Raw genomic sequence first — 21,803 nt, forward strand, 5'->3', positions numbered from 1 at the left:
AAGCACACAACGCAACACAAGTTGTCCTACCTCAGGCAGGATCAGCTTACACATTCCATGCAAATCATTGGCTGTTTCTTGTCCTCTAAAGAGACCCATCAGAAAAACAATCCTACCTGCATGTCCTGCAAATAAATACTGTCTTTGCTGTCTAACAGGTCAAGTTAAATCACTCACCTGAAACGTGGCCAGCTTAAACTACCACTTAGCAACCCATTCAAAGTATTTAAGTTTCTAAGTCCAAATTTTTTCAAGATATCAGTGCTGCTTCCTCAGCACAAGTGGGTCTCCTAACAGCTCTCATGCACTATGATACATGAGAGAGATTATAATTTCTGGTTGATTGCTGACATTGCCTTTCAATCCCTGTATGCAGCTCTTCGAGTTGTTGTCTGTTTGGTCTGACTTCTGTGTCCGTTTCCAGGACACATTGAGGACGACTCTTAAAATGTTTACCAAATGCTGGAGATGGAACATCGTCATATTCCAAATCTAGTTTGTCTATGGTGTGCTAAACGTTAACAGCCCATTAACAGGTTGTAGTAATTTTAATATAGGAACATTATAAGTGCGTGAAATAGACCCGTTCAGTTATTTATACCCTTCCTGAGGATGTAATCAACCATTACTAAGCCAAACATTTTTAATGTCTGTTATAGAAGGACTTTTGTAGGTTATTAAGGTATAGTAGTCTCATCTGAGTGTACAGTTGGCTAATCTATTTACAATTTAGTGAAGTATCCAGCATTTTGACTGTTTTGTACTTGCTTTATTTATAATCTTGTGGTCATACAGGAAAGTCACCAAACAAAAAAGGAAAATTGTTCAGAAAGTGAAGACTGCCTACCGTTCCATTGTTACAGCTATTGGTGAAAATCTGTCCATTCTATCACTGAGTTGTTTACAGTTCAATCATGCCTCTGTACCAGTTGATTCAAGGCTTTGCTGTAATTGAGAAATGTTGAAGTACAAGAACATAACAACATGTATCTGAAGGCCAGAATGAGTGTGTCAGTCATGGAGGAGCCAGTGTCCCTTATGCTGACTTTGATACAATGTCCAAAATAAATGACATATATCCAGATCTCTCTCAAATGCACCTCCCGCAACTCATCCCTCACACCCTGCCCCTGCAATAACTGCCAAAAGAGGATCCCCCTCGTCCTCACATACCACCCCACCAACGTCTGGATACGACGCATCGTCCTCCGACACTTCCGCCATCTGCAATCCGACCCCACTACTAAAGACATTTTTCCATCCCCACCCTTGTTTGCTTTAGGGAGAGACCAGTCTCTCCACGACTTCCTTGTCCGCTCCACACTCCCCTCCAACCCCACTGCACCCGGCACCTTCCCCTGCAACCGCAGGAAGTGCTACACTTGCCCCCACACCTCCTCCCTCACCCCCATCCCAGACCCTATGATGACTTTCCACATCAAGCAGATCTTCACCTGCATATCCGCCAATGTGGTATACTGCATCTGCTGTACCCGGTGTGGCGTCCTCTACATTGGGGAAACTAAGCGGAGGCTTGGGGACTGCTTTGCAGAACACCTCTGCTCAGTTCGCAATAAACAACTGCACCTCCCAGTCGCAAACCATTTTAACTCCCCCTCCCATTCCTTAGATGACTTGTCCATCCTGTGCCTCCTGCAGTGCCATAATGATGCCACCCGTAGGTTGCAGGAACAGCAACTTATATTCCACTCGGGAACCCTGCAGCACAATGGTATCAATGTAGATTTCACCAGCCTCAAAATCTCCCCTCCCCCTACCGCGTCCCAAAACCAGCCCAGCTCATCCCTGCCTCCCTAACCTGTTCTTCCTCTCACCTATCCCCTCCTCCCACCTCAAGCCACACCTCCATTTCTTACCTACTAACCTCATCCCGCCCCCTTGACCTGTCCATCCTCCCCAGACTGACCTATCCCCTCCCTACCTCCCCACCTATACTCACCTCTCCACCTATCTTCTCCTCTATCCATCTTCGGTCCGCCTCGCCCTCTCTCCCTATTTATTTCAGAATCCTCTCCCCCTCCCCCTTTTCTGATGAAGGGTCTAGGCCCGAAACGTCAGCTTTTGTGCTCCTAAGATGCTGCTTGGCCTGCTGTGTTCATCCAGCTCCACACTTTGTTATCTCGGATTCTCCAGCATCTGCAGTTCCCATTATCTCTCTCATCGATCAACCCCTTTAACTCAATTAAATATGGATTCTAAATGATACTTTTTAAAGTAAAGCTTTCCCAAGCTTTCTATTTGACAATATCTCAGTCAATTCAAGTCAACTTGCCAATCAATCAGTATCTGTTACTCTAGTAATATAAGTGGTTGTGATCATCTGAAATTTGTTATTTTTGTACTTGTCCATATGAGTACAGGTGAAAAGTTTTAGCAATAGGCCCCTTTTTCAAGCAATATTCAAATTCCATTCCAATGAATTAATTTTTGTTGCGATTCAGTCACATCAATACACATCTTAAAACATTTGTTCGAATTCATTCTGAAATTTAAGTAAACAGGGGCCAACTTTATGGAATATATGCAAAGTTGAAAAACTGGTGCCGTGAGGTGGAGATGATGAGATAAGTAAAGAACATTTGAATTTGAAATAGTCACATGTTCTTCAAGCTGTTTTATTCTTTTTGACTTCTTGCTGTTGTCTGAATTTTATGACCAAGTTGATGACTACTTTTTTTATATATACCTGTAAGGGATTATGAGCTGAATGGCACGATGGCTCAGTGGTTAGCTCTGCTGCCTCACAGCAACAGGGACCTGCATTTGCTTCCGCCCTCAGGTGACTGTCTGTGTGGAGTTTGCACATTCTCCCCAAGACTGCATGGGTCTCCTCTGGGTGCTCTGGTTTATTCTCACAGTCCGGAGATGTGCAGCTTAGGTGGATTGATCATGCTAAAATTGTCCATAGTGTCCAGGGATGTACAGGCTAAGTGAGTTAGTGATGGGAGATGCAGGGATGGGGTAAGGTGTGGTTCTGGCTGGGATGTTCTTCAGGGAGTCAGTGTGACCTCAATGGGCCAAATGGTCTGCTTCCACACTGTAGGGATTCTAGGATTTAATGTTTCTATGAACTGTATTGTTCTGACAGTGTTGTTCTGATTTTAGGCATTCCATACGAAGAAGTGGAGGAAGAAGATAAAGATGAATCTCTGATGGGCAAGTTACTTTACCTAGTGCATAAAATCAAAGGAAAGCCAAAGAAAGTCGAAGAAACTCCAAGTGAGGAGGAAGAGAAAGTCCCTAGTAAGTGCCAACATTGTTAACTGAAATAACATGAATTTTATGGACAATCCATTTCAAAACCTTTATTTCAGAAGAGTAGCAGCCTACTTAGTTACAATAGGGTTTTTTAAATGGAAGTCATATATTAAGGTGTATAATAAACGTGAAATAAACTGAGCGTAAAGTACTGGGTTTTCTTTATATTTTGAGAAAAAAAATGAAATGGCTGACCATTCAAATTACACAGAAGTTTTGGCAACGTTGTGTATGTAATGATGTAACAATGCATGCAAAATGTGATTTCTCACCTTGATCAGCACAGAAAATACATTTCATTCATTATCTCTCAGAGAAAATGCTACTTCTTAAATTACTTCTTTTAAATGTAATTGTCAGAATCCACACTGCTGTGCACTTTTGAATGTAAATTGTAGAACACTATAGTAATGCTGGGATCCAATCTCTACAATTCCTGCTGATTTTACTTCAGCAACTACAGTATGGCTAATTCTGTGGTGGTTCACATCAATTTCCATTTCCACCCTAACGTCAGTATCAATATCAATAGCAAGTGATACTGAAGTTGGTGTGTGATATACCCTTTGAGTCTGGGTATGTACTGCTGATTCTGCAGGGTGTTGTGTTAATGAATTATACAGCTGAATGTGTCGTGTTTTTATTTTCGAGACTGGGTAGATTGCTAATGTTGCAGGAGCAACAGAATCGGAAGGGTTTATTAAGCAAAGAAGCTGACGTTTCTCTATTGTAACATGACAAATTACTATCAAGCTCCCTTTTAAAAAGTCAATTCTTGCCAAACCCTAACCAAACTCTTGATTCATAGTTTCATCTTAAGACATTTGATTAGTTTTTCATGTAAAGCAATGAATTATTCTGACATTTTCATTTTTTAAAAAATCATCACTTGCCAACAATGTTCCGAAAAGTTTTCACACAGATTTCAAGTTGATCTGTCAGTTGGTTTGTTGGTTTGTTCTAATTCTGCTGTTTAAATTTTTAAAATTCGGTGATCATCCAATCTATCCTTTTGGGTGACAGTGTTTTCAATTTTCGAGTTCCAATCTTCTTTCATTGTTGGTTGATGCTTGCACAAGGATATTACAAAGAAACCGGATCATCATGTCGCATTTCAGCTGGACATCATCTCCAGTCCTTGTCTCTGTGTCTCCCACAATCACAATTAATCCTTTAATCAGGCATTGCCTGATTCATTCTAGGTCTGGGAGGCATCAGAAAATTTGTATGTGAACAATGTCCATTCACTTCACAGCACAATACAGCTTGGACAGCAGTCCAAACTCACAGTAAGAAAGTGAGTTAAACAAGAATTTGGCCCAACAGTGACTTAACTGGTCACTATTCTTTATCTGCCAGTTCTCCTGTGGAGTCTATTTGCAGTTCACATGACAAGCCATAATATTCTAAAATGTTGGACCTTCATCTGTAGATTGTAATGGCTTGAGTGAATGCTCCCACTGGTAAAGTTCCTGAGTTTTAGCTGATTCAGTTGTATCAAGTGCCAAGGAAGTATAATGTATGTGACCATTAGTACCAGAACTCCTCAAAAAGCTATTAAAATAAAATGTGGTATCCTACAGTCATCTGAAAGAACATCTTGATAGTTTGCTTGTTTTTAATCCTGGAAGCATCTTTTAAGAAAGTAAGGACATTGGGTTGAGTAACAAAGTGATCAACCTTATTCCAAGAAGGCTGTTGAGAAGTTATCAATTCTGATGCCTTTGGATTGGTCATGCAATAATGTTTAGGAACTTGTATCAGTTGATGTATTAGATAGCAATATATTTACGAAGACTCATTTGATTTATCCACAAAGAGAACTCAGTGTCTTTTTCCATAAACTCTTGGAAAGGTGGAGTGTGCCAAGAATTGGGACAAAGTAGGAAAGAGTAGAACCAGATAACAACAGACTTACCAGTTAAACATTAGTGACTGGGAAAATACTTGAATTAGTTATCAAGGATATTTAAAAAGAAACATAAAAAATTATCTCAGGAGCAGCGCTTTTGTGCTCCTGAGATGCTGCTTGGCCTGCTGTGTTCATCCAGCCTCACATTTTATTATCTTGGAATCTCCAGCATCTGCAGTTCCCATTATCTCTGATAAAAAATTATCATTGAGTCCTACAACCATCTGAGACAAATAGGGCAGAGACTAAATATGATATGCTTTTTGTTTCCATTTCATACCTGTATGACACTGCAGTTCATATTAATATCATCAAATTGTCTATGCAGACTTCCAGAAACTATTTGAAATATCTTAACAGGATATTCGTAGTTAAAAAAAGAGCAGACTTAGCCGGAAGTTTACCTTTATATGTCAGAAGCCTCACTATCCCTTAACCTTTCAACCATCAAAATTCTGAGAGTTTGGAATTGTCTTCCTAATTCCCTCCATTCAGCTAAATTCTCTTGCTAACTTCAAAAGCCTGGTGAAAACATAACCTTTTCTTTAACCACATCTTGTTTACCACACCTTTTACTCTTCTAAACCTCTACTTTTAACTTCATACTTGAGGCCAGTTTGTCTCCTTTTTCATGCACAGGGCTTTCAGGAATATTGCTTGACAGAAGGAGCTATCCAAGTGCAAATGTTAGACCTTCATCAGTAGATGGGTTGTTAGTCCCCATTGTACTGGCTTGAGTGACCGCTTCCATTTGTAAAGTCCTGAGCCTTAGTGGATTCAGAGGTATCAGGTTTTAAGGAAGTATAATATATGGGGTCATTAGCACCAGAACTCCTTGAAAATCTTTTAAAATAAAATGTGGTATCCTACAACCATCTGAGAGAACATTTTGATTGTTTGCTTGTTCATAATCCTGGAGATTACCTTGCTGTTGTCTGATATTATTCTGAATTTTATCTCCCTTTTAGCCAATTTGACACAACTTATCTCTCAGACTATAGTGCATTGGTCTCAAGAATCATACCTTCAAGATCCAGAGCTGATTAAAACCATGTTTAGCCTTTTGCGGCGACAATACGATGCAATTGGTGAGCTGCTGCAAGCTATGCGGAAAGCGTATACTATCAGTGCAGCCTCTGTCCAGGAAACAGTCAGTCTGCTGGTTTCCCTTGGGCGCATTCGATCTCTCCTCAGCGTGAGAATGGGGAAGGAGGAAGAAATGCTTATGATACGTGGATTAGGGTATGGACATGTTTCAGTTGCTTCAATTGGTTTGTACAGATTAAAGATGCATGTTATTGTAACAAAGTAGTAATCTAACATAACACTGAAGCATTTGCAACAATCTTCATCTAGAAGTGCCAAGTCGATTAACTATCTTGGCCACCTCCAGTAGTCTCTAGCATCACTAATGCCAGTCTTCAGCCAATTCGATTCACTCCACATGATGTCAGGAAATGGTTTCAGACACCGGTTAATATAAAGGGTCCTGACAACATTCCGGTAATAGTGCTAAAGTCGTGCAGTCTACAACTTGCCCCTCGTCAAGCTCTTCCAGTACAGTTACAACACTGGCATTTACCCGACAATGTGAAAAATTGTCCAAGTACACAATTGTACACAAAGCAGTACAAATCCAATCCGGTGAAATACCACTCCACGCCTGTTCTTGATCATCAGTAAAGTGATGGGAATGTGTCATCAACAGTGCTTCAAGCAGCACCTGCGCAGCAATAACCTGCTCAGTGACACCTAGTTTAGGTTCCACCAAGACCACTCATCTCCTGACCTCATTACAACCTTGGTTCAAACGTGGACAAAGAGCTGAATCCAGAGGTGAGGTGAGAATGACAATCCGTGACATCAAGGCCAGACTCGACCATCATGGTGTCCAAACACAACTGGAGATAATGGGTATTGGGGCCAAGTCTCCATGGTTGGAGTCATACCTGGCACATAGGAAGATGGTTGTGGTTGTTGGAGGTCAATCTTCTCAGCTCCAGGACTCCTCTGCAGGTGCTCCCCTGCGTCATGTCCCATTCCCAACCATCTTCAGCTGCTTCATCAATGACTTCCCTCCAACATAGGGTCAGAAGTGAGATGTTTTCCTACGATTGCATAATGTTCAACATTATTCATGACTGCTCAGATACTGAAGCAGCCCATGTTCAAAAGCAGCAAGATCTGGACAATATCCTGGCTTGGGTTGACAAGTGGGGAGTAAAATGTGCAACACACAAATTCCAGGCAATGTCTATCTCCAATAAGAGACAATCTAACTACTGATCTTTGACAGTCAATGGTGTTGCCATCACTGAAACCCCTGCTATCAACTTCCTTGAATTTACCATTGACCAGAAGCTCAACTGGTCTCATCTCATAAACATAGCGGCTACAAGAGCAGGCTGTGAATATTGTGGTGAAGTAACCTGCCTACTGACTCCCCAAAGTCTGTCCACCATCTCCAAGGCACAAGCCAGGAATGTGATGGAATACTCCTGAATTGCTTGGATGAGTGCAGCTTCAACAACAGCCGAGAAGCTTGATACCATTTGGGACAAAGCAGCCCGTTTGATTTGTATCACATCCACAAACATCCACTCCCTCTACCACTGACACTCACTAGAAGCAGTGTGTACCATCTACATGATGCAATACAGAAATTCATCAAAGATCCTCAGACAATACCTTCCGAAATGATGATCATTTCCATCTGGAAGGACCATCACCTGCAGGTTCCTTCCAAGCCACTCACTGTCCTGACTTGGAAATATATGAATGTTACTTCACCGTTGCTAGGGTCAAAATGTCGAAATTCCATCCCTAAGGGCATAGTGGGTGAACCTACAGCATTTGGACTGCAGTAGTTAATGAAGGCAGCTCAACACCACCTTCTCAAGGGCAACTAGGGATGGGTAAGAAATACTGGCCAGCCAGCAACACCCACATCCCATGAGTGAATAATAAAGAGGAACTGTCAGTAAGATTATGTTTTACTGTAATGAGTTCTGATTTTCCTCTGAGAAAATAAGGGGTTAAAAAGATGGAGATGTAAGAAATGAGCCAGTTATAGCAGACAGGCATTTGGCATATCACAGAAGATGGAGCTCTTCCCAGTGGGTAAGCAAGGAGATTTTCTAATGTTTGATGCCTGGTTTGTTCAGGTTAATCAATGCTAATTGGGATAGTGGTACAATCAGTCTAACTTTCAATTTTGGAGGGGAAAAGCTGACCAGACAACTAATGACTGTCTTTCACATGTAGAATTATAGAAGTCCTACAGCATGGAAGCACACTATTTGGTTCATTGAATCCACACTGACACTCCAAAGAGCGTCCCACCCAGACCCACCCTCCACCTTATCCCTGTAACCCTCTTTTGCCATAGCTATTCCACCTTACCTACACATCTTTAGACTGTGGGAGGAAGCCAGAACACCTGGAGGAAATCCACAAGGACTCTGGGAGAATGTGCAAACTCCCCATAGGCAGTTGTCCAAGGGTGGAATCGAACCTAGGTCTGGTGCTGTGAGACAGCAGTGCTAACCAATGAGCCACCATGTTGCCCACAAGATGCTGAAAGTTTGAGGATAAGCAAAGATAGAACCTGACTTAGCCGCACTGCTGTTAGATCAAACAGTCTGCAAACATTTACTGCAATGTCTCAGTTGTTAATAGTGTCTCTATTGAGAATTCTCAGTGCTGGTAGAAGCTGGCAGCCATCACCCTAAGGGAGAAAGTGAGAATTGTTGACCTTAAAAATAAAAAACAGATTTAGTAGAGAGAGCTCCTAATTTCAGGTAAATCAAAGCTCACATGTACTAATTTCAGTCTTGTTATTGCATATTCTTCAGGGATATCATGAACAACAAAGTGTTCTATCAACACCCAAATTTAATGAGAGTGCTAGGCATGCATGAAACAGTCATGGACGTCATGGTGAATGTGCTCGGAGGAAATAAATCACAGGTAATTTGCATTGACCACATAAAAGTCTTTACAGAATTGTATTGCTTGAAAAGCAATTTGACTTGAGCCAACAGTATTTATCCATATTCATTTGGTGAATAAGCCTGTGGGGAAAAATAGTTGCTGATAGCATTGGAATTAAGAGTCTGATTTTAACTCTGTAGATGAATGGGTTCTAAGTGGGCTAAAATCTTGCCTTTTTAGCAGACTTAAACTTGGACTCAAATGTGGAGGTTATGATCAAGCAGTTCGTAGATAATTGAAAGTTAGTAGGGTGGTAAATAGTGAGGAAAATAGCTGTGAAGTGCAGGAGGGTGTCAATGGACTGATCAAGTAGACATAACAGGAGCAAATTAAGTCCAACCTGGAACATGTGAAGTAATGTGATTGGGAAGAGCTAACAAGGCAGGGGATTACAGTTTGAATGGTAGGACCCTAATATAGTGGAGATCAGAATGATCTCGGTGTATGTGTCCACCGATTCCTCAAGGTAGCAGGGACAATAGATAGGTTGTTAAGAGGGCCAAGGGAATCCTTGCATCTATTAGGTAAAGAATAGAACAGAAACAAAGAGATTATGCTGAAGTAGTAGGTCGCAACTGGAGAACTGTGTGCAGCTCTGGTCACTCATATTATAGGAAGGATACGATTGCACTGCAGGGGAGATTTACCAAGATGCTGTCTGTGAGGAAAGATTGGATAGGCTTTGGTTGTTTTTCTTGGATCAGTGCAAGTGAGAAGTACTTGCTAGACCCCTATAAGACAGTGAGGGCGTAGATAAAGTGGCCAGGAAAGCATTTTTCCCGTCGGGACAGGTCTCAATAATCTTTCAGCATCTATTGCCATGGAGCCCCTCAGAATCTTACATTTCAATAAAATCATGTCCCATTCTTTAACCCTGAATAGAGACCTGACCCTCTCAACCTTTCCACATAGGAAAATCCTCTCATCTCAGGAGTTTGATCCTATTCTGCTCTTACTGTGGTAATGTTATGGACTAACATGCTGGTTAATATTTTCATTCCACTTTTTAAGCGAGATACCGGAAACATGTTTTTGCTTAATGTTATTGTTTCACTGGATGGCAGAAGATAATAAAGCACATTTAAACACATGGCTCAACCTGACGTGATCGTTTACATTCTCAAAGAGTTTCTGCCACTTTTCTAAAAGCTTAGAATTTATAACTCTATTATTCTAAATAAAGTTTTCTCCTGACGTTAACTGTTCCAATTTGTTTCGAGTCGCGAAACGTGTGAAAGAGCAGATTTCAATCTTGAAGTGATGTGAGTCAGTGGGTCACATGTGAGAAGGTGTGAAAGTTGAGCTTAGAGGGTCAAAAATCTCTAAAACTGGGGACAAAGTCGCAAAGAACCAAGGTAGGCCTACCTCCCAGTTCAACACATTTCTTGATTGTCTCTATGGCTGCAAAGGGCCTACTCACAAGGTCACTGGGCCTGCTCAATCCTGTTCCCACTTCCTTGAATAAGGATTATCTTACAAAATCCCTACAGTGCAGAAACTGGTCATTCAGCCCATCAAGTCCATACCAATCCTGCAAAGAGCATCCCACCCAGATCCATACCTCCTTCCGCTACCCCAGCCTCTCCCTGTAACTCCACATTTACCATGGTTAATCCACCTAACCTGCACGTCCTTAGATATATGAGCAATTTAGCATGATCAGTCCACATAACCTACACATCTTTGGACTGTGGAAGGAAACTGGAACACCTGAAGGAAACCCACTTTAGACATTCAGAGAATAAGCAAACTCCAGACAGACAGTCACCCAAAGCTAGAATTTGAACTCATGTCCCTGACATTCAGAGGCAGCAGCGCTCGTCACTGTGTTACAGTGCTGCCCATATTTTGATTCGGTCTAGTGTGTCCCTCTAACTTGAGGTAGGTCAGCTGAGTCAGGAAATGCCATGCTCTTGAAAATCCAGCCCTAAAAGATATCCACCGACAATACAACTCCTCTAGTCATGTGAATACATGCACCTTCTTTGCCATATAGCAATTGTCCCTCTTAAATGTTTTAAGGAAATGAGACAATGGTGGAGCAAAGTTCAATCCCAAAATCTTAGACAAGCATTTCAGTTGAGCTAGTCACCTGTTGGAGGGAAGATAAGCTAGTTTGGGTAGGTCATCACATGCAGTGTAAAACATTAATGTGAAACAGAAGATAGTGAAACAAAAGCTACACAAGTCAGGAGCAGTGTGAAATAGATTGTTGAGTTACTGTCTCTCCTTTTATGCTATTGTACAAAATCAAAGTCGAGCCCATTGAGAGATTCTTCCCACACTTCCCTGCAACTCTTGACTTAACTGCCATCATGTCTCACAAGGTGAATGTTGAAAAGAGATTTACTTTAATCAAAACTGTATTACTGAGGATAACGTACCCTGGTTATTTGGCATTTATTCCTTCCAATTCATATTTTACGATATTCATAGATTTAAAAAATAAATTTTACACTCGGCTGCAAGTAAAGAATTTCACTTGGCTGTATTTAAGCTTAGTATTTACTTATGTGCTTTGTGCAAAGCAATGTTTTTATTAAAATCTGACTTTTGTCTTTGTCTTAGGAGATTGCTTTCCCTGAAATGGTGGCTAGCTGCTGTCGATTCCTCTGCTACTTCTGTCGTATTAGCCGCCAGAACCAGAAGGCCATGTTTGACCATCTCAGTTACTTGCTGGAAAATAGCAGCGTTGGACTGGGTACCTAGTTTAATTTTAACCGATGAGGTCGTTTCATGTGAATAGATAGGTGTCACAACACTGATCTTGTGCTCAGAGGTCAGGAGGAGACAAGATCTCTGGTTTCTGCAGTCTGTGTTTGCCAAGGGCTGAGGTCTTTCTTTCTCACCTGTTCAAATAGTTGGAAAGCTGGCAGAGAATGCTTTTTAGATTCTGATTAGAACAAAAGAAAATTGTCTTTTTAGTAACAGGATTTTGCAAAAGTTCTTTATTGAACTTCCAGCTCGGGCACCTGGTTCAAAAAGATGCAATATTTTCTTGATGTTTTCTCCCCTATTTCTTTCACCTGATGTTTTGCCTGTAATGCAGCTTTTAGTGCAGATTGTACTTTCCAAAGTAGAAGAAATTGGAGCGCGAGTATGTAATATGCATTCTCTCCCTCCTTCATTAATATATAATATGAGCACTTACTTAAGTGAAAATAGTTATGTCATGACGACATTATTAGTAGAAAGTGAAAAATAATTGAGCAGCATATTGCTGAATGATGGATGGCCTGGCTGCTTAGTGGATTTGACACTGGAATTCTCGAGCCATGTTCCACCAGCCTGACAGCTGTATTCCATTGGTAAATTTGGGAGAGACTGCCCTCTATTGTGTGAATTGTCAAAGCGCAAATACATTTCTCTGTGTCAACTCTACGGTCTCACATATTCACACCATGTATTTAGGCTGCTGAATGCTGACTTATTTGACGTAAGTGGTAGAGTTTATATCAGATTAAACCTGTTTGCTTTCTGCATGTAGCATCACCCAGCATGCGAGGTTCTACTCCTTTGGATGTGGCAGCTGCCTCCGTTATGGATAACAATGAGCTTGCTCTGGACTTGCAGGAACCTGATTTGGATAAGGTAATGCATCTAATACCCAGTTATGTTTCTCTTTCTGCCTTTATCCAGAGCCATGTGAATGCATCCAGCTGCAAGTATACTGTAACAATACCATAATATTGACAATTTAACTACTGTTGAACCTCATTCAAATTTAAGCAAAGAGTGATTTCATCTGCTGCACTATTTGCAATCAGAAAAAGAAGGGGTAGTATTGGTCCATCGTTGCCAGTTGGGTCCATCCATCTTTGTGTAGCAAGCCTCCTCAAACCACAAAGAAATGTTTACATTTTCTTTCAACAAAACCAATTTAGTTTCTTTGAATTTGGACATTTCTTTCTGCTCAGCCAATTTGTTCCCCCAAATCCTAGCAGTGTTCACTTATCCGTTCAATCTACACTCTGTTACCAATGGTACAATCCATTTTGTTGTTCAATGACTCAATGCCATCTCTTCCTTAAACTACACTACAATCTGTTGGAGAGCACAGTAAGGTGGAGAAAATTATGTCAATCAGTAGATGGAGCAAAAGACAAGTGAAATGTCGATATGAAGAAAAATGCATCATACAGTTGTAGAACATATAATCAGACCCTTTGGTCCAACTCATCCATATCTTAAATGAGATAACACAATGTGGAATTGGATGAACACAGCAGGCCAAGCAGCATCAGAGGAGCAGGAAGGCTGACGTTTTGAGTCAAGACCCTTCTTCAAAAAAAATCTTAAATGAATCTAATTCCATTTGCTAATCTTTTGCCCTTATCTCTAAACCCTTCCTAATCAAACACTGGATGCCTTTTAAATGTTATAATTGTACCAACTTCCACCAGTTCCTCTGGAGGTTCATTCCGTACGCTCACCACCCTCTGCTTGAAACAGTTGCCCCTGAGCTCCCTGTTATATCTTGCCCCTCTCATTAAATCTATGCCCTATTTTTGGACTCCCCTACACTGGGAAAAAGACCTTGACTATTCACCCTACCCATGTCCCTCATGATCTTATAAACCTCTATAACATCACCCCTCAGCCTCTGAGACTCCAGGGAAAATAGTCTGATCCTATTCAGCCTCTCTCTATAGCTCAAACTCTCTAAACCCAGTGACAACCTTGTAAATCATTTCTGAACCCTTTTAATTTTAACAACTTCTTTCCTAAAGCAGGGAGACCAGAATTGAATGTAGTATTCCAATAGTAGCCTAACCAATCCTGTACAGCTGCAACATGACATCCCAACTCATGTACTCAATGTACTGACCAATCATGGCAAGTGTACCAGGGCGCTCATAGAGGAAGAATAATTTCGACCTTAAAGTACCCCTTTGGTTCTGGATTCATGCAGCAGCTAAGTGTTTTCACTTGGCTGGATGTGGGTGAGTGGGGAGAAGCATCGGGTTTGGGGGTGAAGGTGACAGGATGAACTTTCTGTACTGAGATGGTAAATCACCCAAGAAAGATTAAATGAATGATTTCAATTGTCAGTCACTGTGACAACCATGTGTTTTTGTCTTAAAAAGTGACGACACTTCGACATTACTAATTGGTTGTAAACAATCCAGAGGTAGTGACACAAGTTTTTAAAAGGTGTGTCTTTGTTTCCTTTTTGCCTACACATAATCATTGACAGATTGTTGATGGGATATAATGGGAGAGAGTGTTGAAGTTAACTTACATGAAAGTGCTGCTGCTTCCATCACACACTAATAACATTCTGCAGTTATCCCAAATTCAGGAAAAACTTTTTTCTCTGCTCACAAGGTAAAATATTACAACCAATCTTGACAACACTAGCCTGAATTTAAGATGTATTTTCAGCTAAACAGCAGTTCTAAAATCAATAACATGAAATGTTTGTGCCAGCAGTTAGCCCTGAAATGTATTGTTGAATAATCTATATATATAAAGTAATCTAAAGTCAGAGATTTGAACTGTATATTGCGACAGCCTCCTCTTAAAGTAGCAGACATGAGAAAAAGTCTATGGAGAAAGTACAGGTGCAGTACAGCTTAAGAACAAATAAATAAAAAGATCCCCCTGCCTTGCCTGCTTTTGAGGAACAATTCTATAACAGCGATCTGCTGGTATCCAAATTACGAAAGTACCACTCACATTAAGAATGGATTTTTAACCAAATGTTTATTTGCAGAATCTAAAAATATAGGAACTAATAAAATGTTTGTGGATAGATCCTAAATGTACAGAACTATCATTTGTTTTCTATCATTTTCTCTGCATTTTTACAGTGTTAATGTTAATTACTAGCATGAATGTGCAACTACTTATCTTTAATATAGTATGAAATGTTTTAATTTGTTCACAAATTATATTTCACTCGGACCATTGGACCTATTCCCTACCGATTAACTTTAGCCAGTCCATTACTTATGTCAGTTCAAGTTCAAATGTAGAAAACAAACTGCACTAGTATGTAGATTTACAGGTTGTGAAAATTTATACTTGTAAGGTCTTTGTTAACAGGGTAATATGAAACACCAGTAATTTTATTGTTTTAGACTGAATATTGACTTGTGAAGGCCTGCATTGTGATGATTTAAGATGAAACACTGGGATTTTAAAATCTCATGACTAAATCATTTAACTAAAATTGTTATGTAATTTAAATAAGAGACATAACTGACAAAAAAAATTACATTTGACAGGTTGTGACTTACCTGGCTGGCTGTGGCTTACAAAGTTGTCCCATGTTAGTGGCTAAGGGTTATCCTGATATTGGTTGGAATCCTATTGAAGGGGAACGCTATCTGCTTTTCTTACGATTTGCAGTGTTTGTCAATGGTAAGTGTGATCCTTTGACTTCTTATCATAATTGTACAGTAAGCTTTAGAAAAAAAATCTGGATTAATCATGGTAAAATAAGAGTCATGGAAATTATAAGTCTTTAAAGGCATGGGTTTGATATTGGAGCAATATTTTGCTAGTTTTCTTTTTTTTGATCTCCTTCCATTCCGTTTCCCCTTTTCTTTTAATTCTGGCAGATTCTCTCTTCATCTTTGTCTGACGTTGAACAGAATTGTTTTCAATAACTGTGCTTCCTTGTCACCAATCTCCCCTGGGCCATGCTGCTCCAGAAAACAATTTACTGTCAAATAATGGTGGTGATGTGTTGTGGTTCACGCAGAGTCCAGGCTGCTGAGATAGCATGCAAGTTATAACGTAGGATTATGTGTGGTGATGATGGAGGGTCAAGCATTCTTTCCACCTCCATGCCTGGCCAGGAATCTCTCTTTATGTTACTAATTGCCACTACTGTAGGTTAGAAGGATTTGGAAGTTGACACTCAACCTGATTAGTGGTGATATGTCATGTCTTGGAATGGGGCCCTACCTCTAACATTACGAATCATACAACAAGACTTCCATAATGAATAGGAAAGGAGAAGATAAAGACACTTATGACATGGACAAAAAGATTGGTTGCTGATGATGTTAGATTTGGAAATCAATGACTTTAAATTAATGTTGTCAGCAGCAACGGCGCTGAGAAATCCACTGTGGCAAAATTCTCTCAGCAAAAAGCTTTCTGTCCATTGTCATTTCAGTTTTTCTTGCTTATCTCTCTGCCTCTTTACATGGTCCTTTCGTTTGGTTTAAATCTAATGCCTTTGCACCACTGTTTTTCTCTTTTCAATTTTTTTTCCCATTTTTGTCTATTTCTCCTGTTTGGCTGCAAGAGAGTATTACCAATAGCAAAAACGGGATGAAAAGGTTCACCTGCTGAATTAGTTTGCAGCTGAACTACAGTTGAGAGTTAAATGTATCACAGAAATATGTCACTGAAACACAATGATTAGGGGGAGGGAGCAGATGTAGTTTCACTGAAAACCCATTCATTTGCACAGAATTAAAATCAAGCACAGCGTTAGAGATACCACAGTCCTCTTCTCTTGTCCCACCATTCATTCTATTACTTTGCAATCCATCCCGAAATAGCCTATTTCTACCTTCAACAAAAGAAAATTGTCACTTCAAATAATTAACATAACTGTAATCTTAACTCAAGGCAAATTCAATCTGAAATAGCCCTGCTTGGGGGAGAGAGCAGTTGTTTTATAACATTGGCAATTGTAAAGGAAAAACATTTAAAGGGGTACTATTCTCAGAATAAATGAGTAGAACTCTTGGGAGTTCTACCATCCACAGAAACCAGATCTGCATGAGGTATGTCTTGAATCCACCCATGCTAGAATGGAGATTGAACCCTGCACTGTTAGCATAATCTGATGCACACCAGCCACTGGCTCTCAACCCCTCTGTCCGTGAGGAGTTTGTATTGCTGTGACAGCGTACACTTACATGCATGTAGCCTGGAGCCATGATATTAATAGGTTCCAACATCTTTTTTTGCCACATGGTTGTCCAGGAATCTCTTCTGCTTTTCACAGTCTCCATTGGCACTTGTTGGAAAGATTTGCAGCTTAATACCAATCTTTTTTGCTGCATTAGAAATTCATTTGGGGAGATTCACAGATTAATACTCAACTTTTTTGGCTACATTATGAACTTATTTGGCATTGAGTTCTATACTGGGGCTTAAACCAAGAGCATTTGGTTCAGAGGCACCCAATGCTACCCATTGTGCCACACCTTTTCTTGAGGAAGCTTTAGCAAAAGGAGTGTGAGCTACGGTGCAAAAACATTGATTGGTGGGGCCTGATACACGAATCATTTAAGATCCCAGATAACATTGGAGACAGAACACACTTCTGGAGGCAAGACATGGTGGATGCCATTTTGGCAAGGGCATTAGTGAGCATACAGTGAATGCCCACTGGAGGTGGGCAAAAAAGCAGATCATAATTTCGTTCAAAATAAATTACTGATTTGCCAGTAGTCCTATCATTTTCAATTCCAGTGTTCAGTTTCCAGTCATGCACATCCTCACACTAGTGCTATTTAAAGAGACCGTCGACTTAAAAATTAATTGCTGATGGCTGTTGCTACAAGATAAGATTTTAGAATTTTCAGCTGTTACATTAGTTTACAGGAACCAGTTTGGCAGGAGTTTGAGTATTTTTTGCTGATATTGCACCTCTGCATGAACCAAAGCAAAATAGTGCAGATGCTCCAATTCCAGAATAAAAGCAGAAAATGCTGGAGAAACTCAGCAGGTTTGGCAGCATCCAAGGAAAGAGAAAAACAAAGTTAATGTTTTGACTCTATTTCAGACTGAAAGCGAAAAGTAATAGTTCTTAAGCTATTGACAGAAGGATGAGAGGAATAAGTGAATGAGTGAGATGGTGAAGGTGCTCGGAGCAAAGAAAAGGATGTGCTCATGGTAGTAAAGGAGGAAGGGGAGAGGGACGCAACATTAACAATCCTTTTTATTAATCTGGACCTTCTGTAATGAACACAATGTTGTGTAATACCATACCCAGTAATTCTCTGTTCTCTCGTAATTCGACACCCTTCCCTTTCCTCCTTCACTGAACATCACAGCACCCACTTGTCCACGATGCGCAACTAAAAGCCATCAGGAGCAGCACAGGCAGATCCAGACACCCTAAACCATGGTGTGGAATGTTGCTTCTTTCCATCCGTGAACAGTTATTGAAGTCCTGAAGTTTATAGTATGACATTTGTTTTTGCTGTCCTTCAGTCTCTTTTAAGTTGGAATCAGCTATAGAATGAATTGCACTTGCTGTAATCACAACGCCTATACAATTTAAGCAGTAACTGGTAACCTTTTTGAGACAGCTGATATGAGAGATACATACTGTTTAAAGGTCTGTTTCTGTTTGGTAAACCTTCCAAGCCCACAATAGCCATTGAAAGAGTTGAAGTATTTTTGTGATATTGTCCAGAGTGCTGAGTTCTGAATACAACTTTTCACATCAATCCAAGGCTCAACACTTCTGAAAGTTAATGTCCATTGAATTATGAGGTGAGATATTCAGACAGGCGTTGCTGTTGGTCTGAAGCCCTTTCCATTTTGCTTCTCTAGATTGAACATAAATGTTTTAGTGAATTTGTTGTGTAAAAATGAATCCTACTGTTCTTCAAGGTGAAAGTGTTGAAGAAAATGCAAGTGTTGTGGTGAAGTTGTTGATTCGTCGTCCAGAGTGCTTTGGTCCTGCTCTGAGGGGTGAAGGAGGACATGGTTTGTTAGCTGCAATGAAAGAGGCGATTGAAATCTCAGAAGATCCATGCCGTGACCTCCCTCCAGCTGAAGCTAAGGAGGCTGGGTGAGTCCTCATTGCTTTTGTCACACATTGCTGTTCTATATTTGATTGTTTAAAACGAGTATGTATAAAGCTGTCGATTTGGGTAAAATTTCAATCCATTTCAAAATCTTTGATTACATAATAACTGAAATCTTGCAGTTAGCAACAAAGGCTAGAATATGTTTCCCACAAATATTTTAATAGGATCTACAGCATCAATATATTCTTTACTTTTACATGACTTTGAATCTGATACTATCTGCCAAGCCGAGTGTTATCGACCAATCATATTGAAGAATTCTCATGAATGGCAAAACAGGAATTTTTAAAAAAGCAAGAATTATAAATGACTTTTTAATAACTTTCTATGCTTTTCATCATAAGAATAACAAATGAAACCAGGCTTCCTGAAGTGAGTGTTGCCAGTGGGGAAGGGGGAGTCGGGTGTCAAAGCTGAAATTCTGATTTGGAGTATCTAAGTTGCTGACAACATCCCTCTCCTCTCTCTTAGGTCTTTGCCCCCACCCCAGCTACACTAGGGAATACATTTAGGAGGCACTGATCTAAAAAGTTGAATTTCAGATCAAATTGTGGATTCTATGTTGATTTGCATTTGCAAAGATTTGAACTGAAGGAAATAAAGGTTAACTTTCCATTTGCCTTCCTAATGGCTTTCTGCACCTGTATGTTAGCTTATCAATAAGGACATTTAGGCCCCTTTGTGCATCTAAACTTTCCAATCTCTTAAATACTCTGCACGTCCTTGCAAATTGGATACCTCAGCATCTTCCACATTATATTTTTCTGCAATATTCTAGTCCATTCACTGAGCCTTATCCAAATCTTCCTGAAGCTGCTTTTCATCTTCCTTCTAACTCACATCCCCACTTAGCTTTGTATCATGAGCAAATTTTAAAAATTATATTTGGTCCCTAACTTCAAATTATTGATATAGATTATGACCAGCTGGGGTCCAAGTCCTAATCCTTGTGGTACCTTCACTCATCATAGGCTACCAGACTGACAATGACCCATTTGGATCTTCTCTCTGTGTCTCTTAACTAATCGTTAATCAATGCCAGTATATTACCACCTATCCTATGCACTTTAATTTTTTTAAACATCCTCTCTAGGGAATTAATTAAAATCCTTCTGGAAATCAAAGTGTACAAAATTCTTTACAGATAGAGATAACACATTATAGAACTAGAGGAACACAGCAGGGCAGGCATCATCAGAGGAGTAGGAAAGCTGATATTTTGGGTCGGGACTCTTCTTTAGAAAAGGGAGAGGGGGGAGGGAGCTCATAAATAAATAGAGAGGGAGGGGTGGAGCTGGGGAAGGTAGGTGGGGTGGTCATAGGTGGAGTGTGGGTAGGCAGTGGTGGGGAATGATGCCACCTGGAAACTGGGAGAGCAGCACCTCATAATCTGCCTTGGGTGCCTACAGCCCAATCGCCTAAATATGACTTTACCAGCTTCAAAATCACCCACCACACAAACCCCCTGCCCTGCCCCACCCAACCCACTGTCATTCCATGACCAACCCTCCTTCTCATCCCCACCTCCTTGACCTGACACAACCCATCCATCTTATCTCCCACTAATCCGCTCCTCCAACCTCACTGACCAATCCCCACCACTGCCCATCTGCACTCACCTATCACCATCCCACCTACCTTACTCAGCCCCACTCCTCCTCTCTCTCAAATTATTTCTGAGCTCCCTTCCCCCTCCCGCATTTCTGAAGAAAAGTCCCGATCCGAAACATCAGCCTTCCTGTTCCTCTGATGCTGCTTGGCCTGCTGTGTTCTTCCAGCTCCACACTGTGTTATTTCTGACTCCAGCATCAGCAGTTCTTATTATTGCTACATCCTTTATCTATTTTGTTTGTAAGATTTTGAAAAAATCTCCAACAATTAGATTTGCAAATCTATTGTCCATTCATAATTAGATTCACAATTGGCTATCCATCTCAGCAAATTTGTATCTCATTAGCAACCAAGTATCTATTCATCCAATCCCTTATAGCACATTTTCCCTTCTTAGTGACGTAAGGCTGACAGGTCTGTAGTTCCCTGCTTTTTTCTCTCTGGCTCCCTTCTTAAATAGAAAAGTCACATTTGCTACTTTCCAATCCATAAGAATCATTCCAAAATCTGCAGAATTTTGGCAGGTTATCGCCAATGCACCATCTATCTCTGTAGCTGGTTCCTTTGACACTCTGGGATGTCAACTATTATGTCACGGGGATTTACAATTTTTCAGCCCTGTTAATTTCTCCAGTGCAATATTCTTACTAACACTAATTTTCCTTCAATTCTAATTCTCCCTCTCCACTTGGATCTCTTTTCCAAATTCCTTGTACTTTCCTCAGAGAAAACAGACATGACATAATCATTTAGTTTCTCCTTTCCCCATTGTAAATCCTCCTGACTCTGCCTGTAAAGCATCCACATTTTTTAAACAAATATTTTCTTTTTACATACATATACAAGATTTACAATCTATCTTTGTGTTTTACAAGATTGCATTGATACTCTATTCTCCTCTTCTTCATCAGTTTTTTGATCATTCTTTGTTGTAACCCATATACCTCCCAATTCTCAGAGCGACTGAGAAGTTGACAACTTTATGGGCCTTTTCTTTAATCTTATATAATCTTGATATTCCTTAATTAGATATGGTTAACTGACTTTTTTTGAGGTTTTGGACCTTGAAGAAATAGGTGAGGAAATAGGTTTCAGCTGAGAAGGTAAAGATTTCAAAGGGACCTAAGGGCCAACTTTTTCATGTAGCGGGTGGTACGTGTATGGAATGAACTGCCAGAGGAGGTGGTGGAGGCTGATATAATTACAATATTTAAAAT

The 21,803-nt window shown here is 40.3% G+C and overlaps 1 protein-coding gene across 4 annotated transcripts in view; it reads left to right on the forward strand.

Moving 5' to 3' along the window:
• The window catches only part of ryr3 (ryanodine receptor 3), a 369,427-nt gene that overhangs the window by 197,239 nt on the left and 150,385 nt on the right, over positions 1–21,803 (forward strand). For all 4 annotated transcript variants that reach the window (XM_059649213.1, XM_059649214.1, XM_059649215.1 and 1 more), the window contains 7 exons: positions 3,127–3,264; positions 6,160–6,433; positions 9,046–9,160; positions 11,753–11,885; positions 12,672–12,775; positions 15,415–15,550; positions 18,776–18,956. In XM_059649213.1, the coding sequence (XP_059505196.1) occupies positions 3,127–3,264; positions 6,160–6,433; positions 9,046–9,160; positions 11,753–11,885; positions 12,672–12,775; positions 15,415–15,550; positions 18,776–18,956 (1,081 nt within the window). The remainder of the gene's footprint in view (positions 1–3,126; positions 3,265–6,159; positions 6,434–9,045; positions 9,161–11,752; positions 11,886–12,671; positions 12,776–15,414; positions 15,551–18,775; positions 18,957–21,803) is intronic.

This window comes from Stegostoma tigrinum, chromosome 10 (assembly GCF_030684315.1).
Source record: "Stegostoma tigrinum isolate sSteTig4 chromosome 10, sSteTig4.hap1, whole genome shotgun sequence".
NCBI lineage: Eukaryota > Metazoa > Chordata > Chondrichthyes > Orectolobiformes > Stegostomatidae > Stegostoma > Stegostoma tigrinum.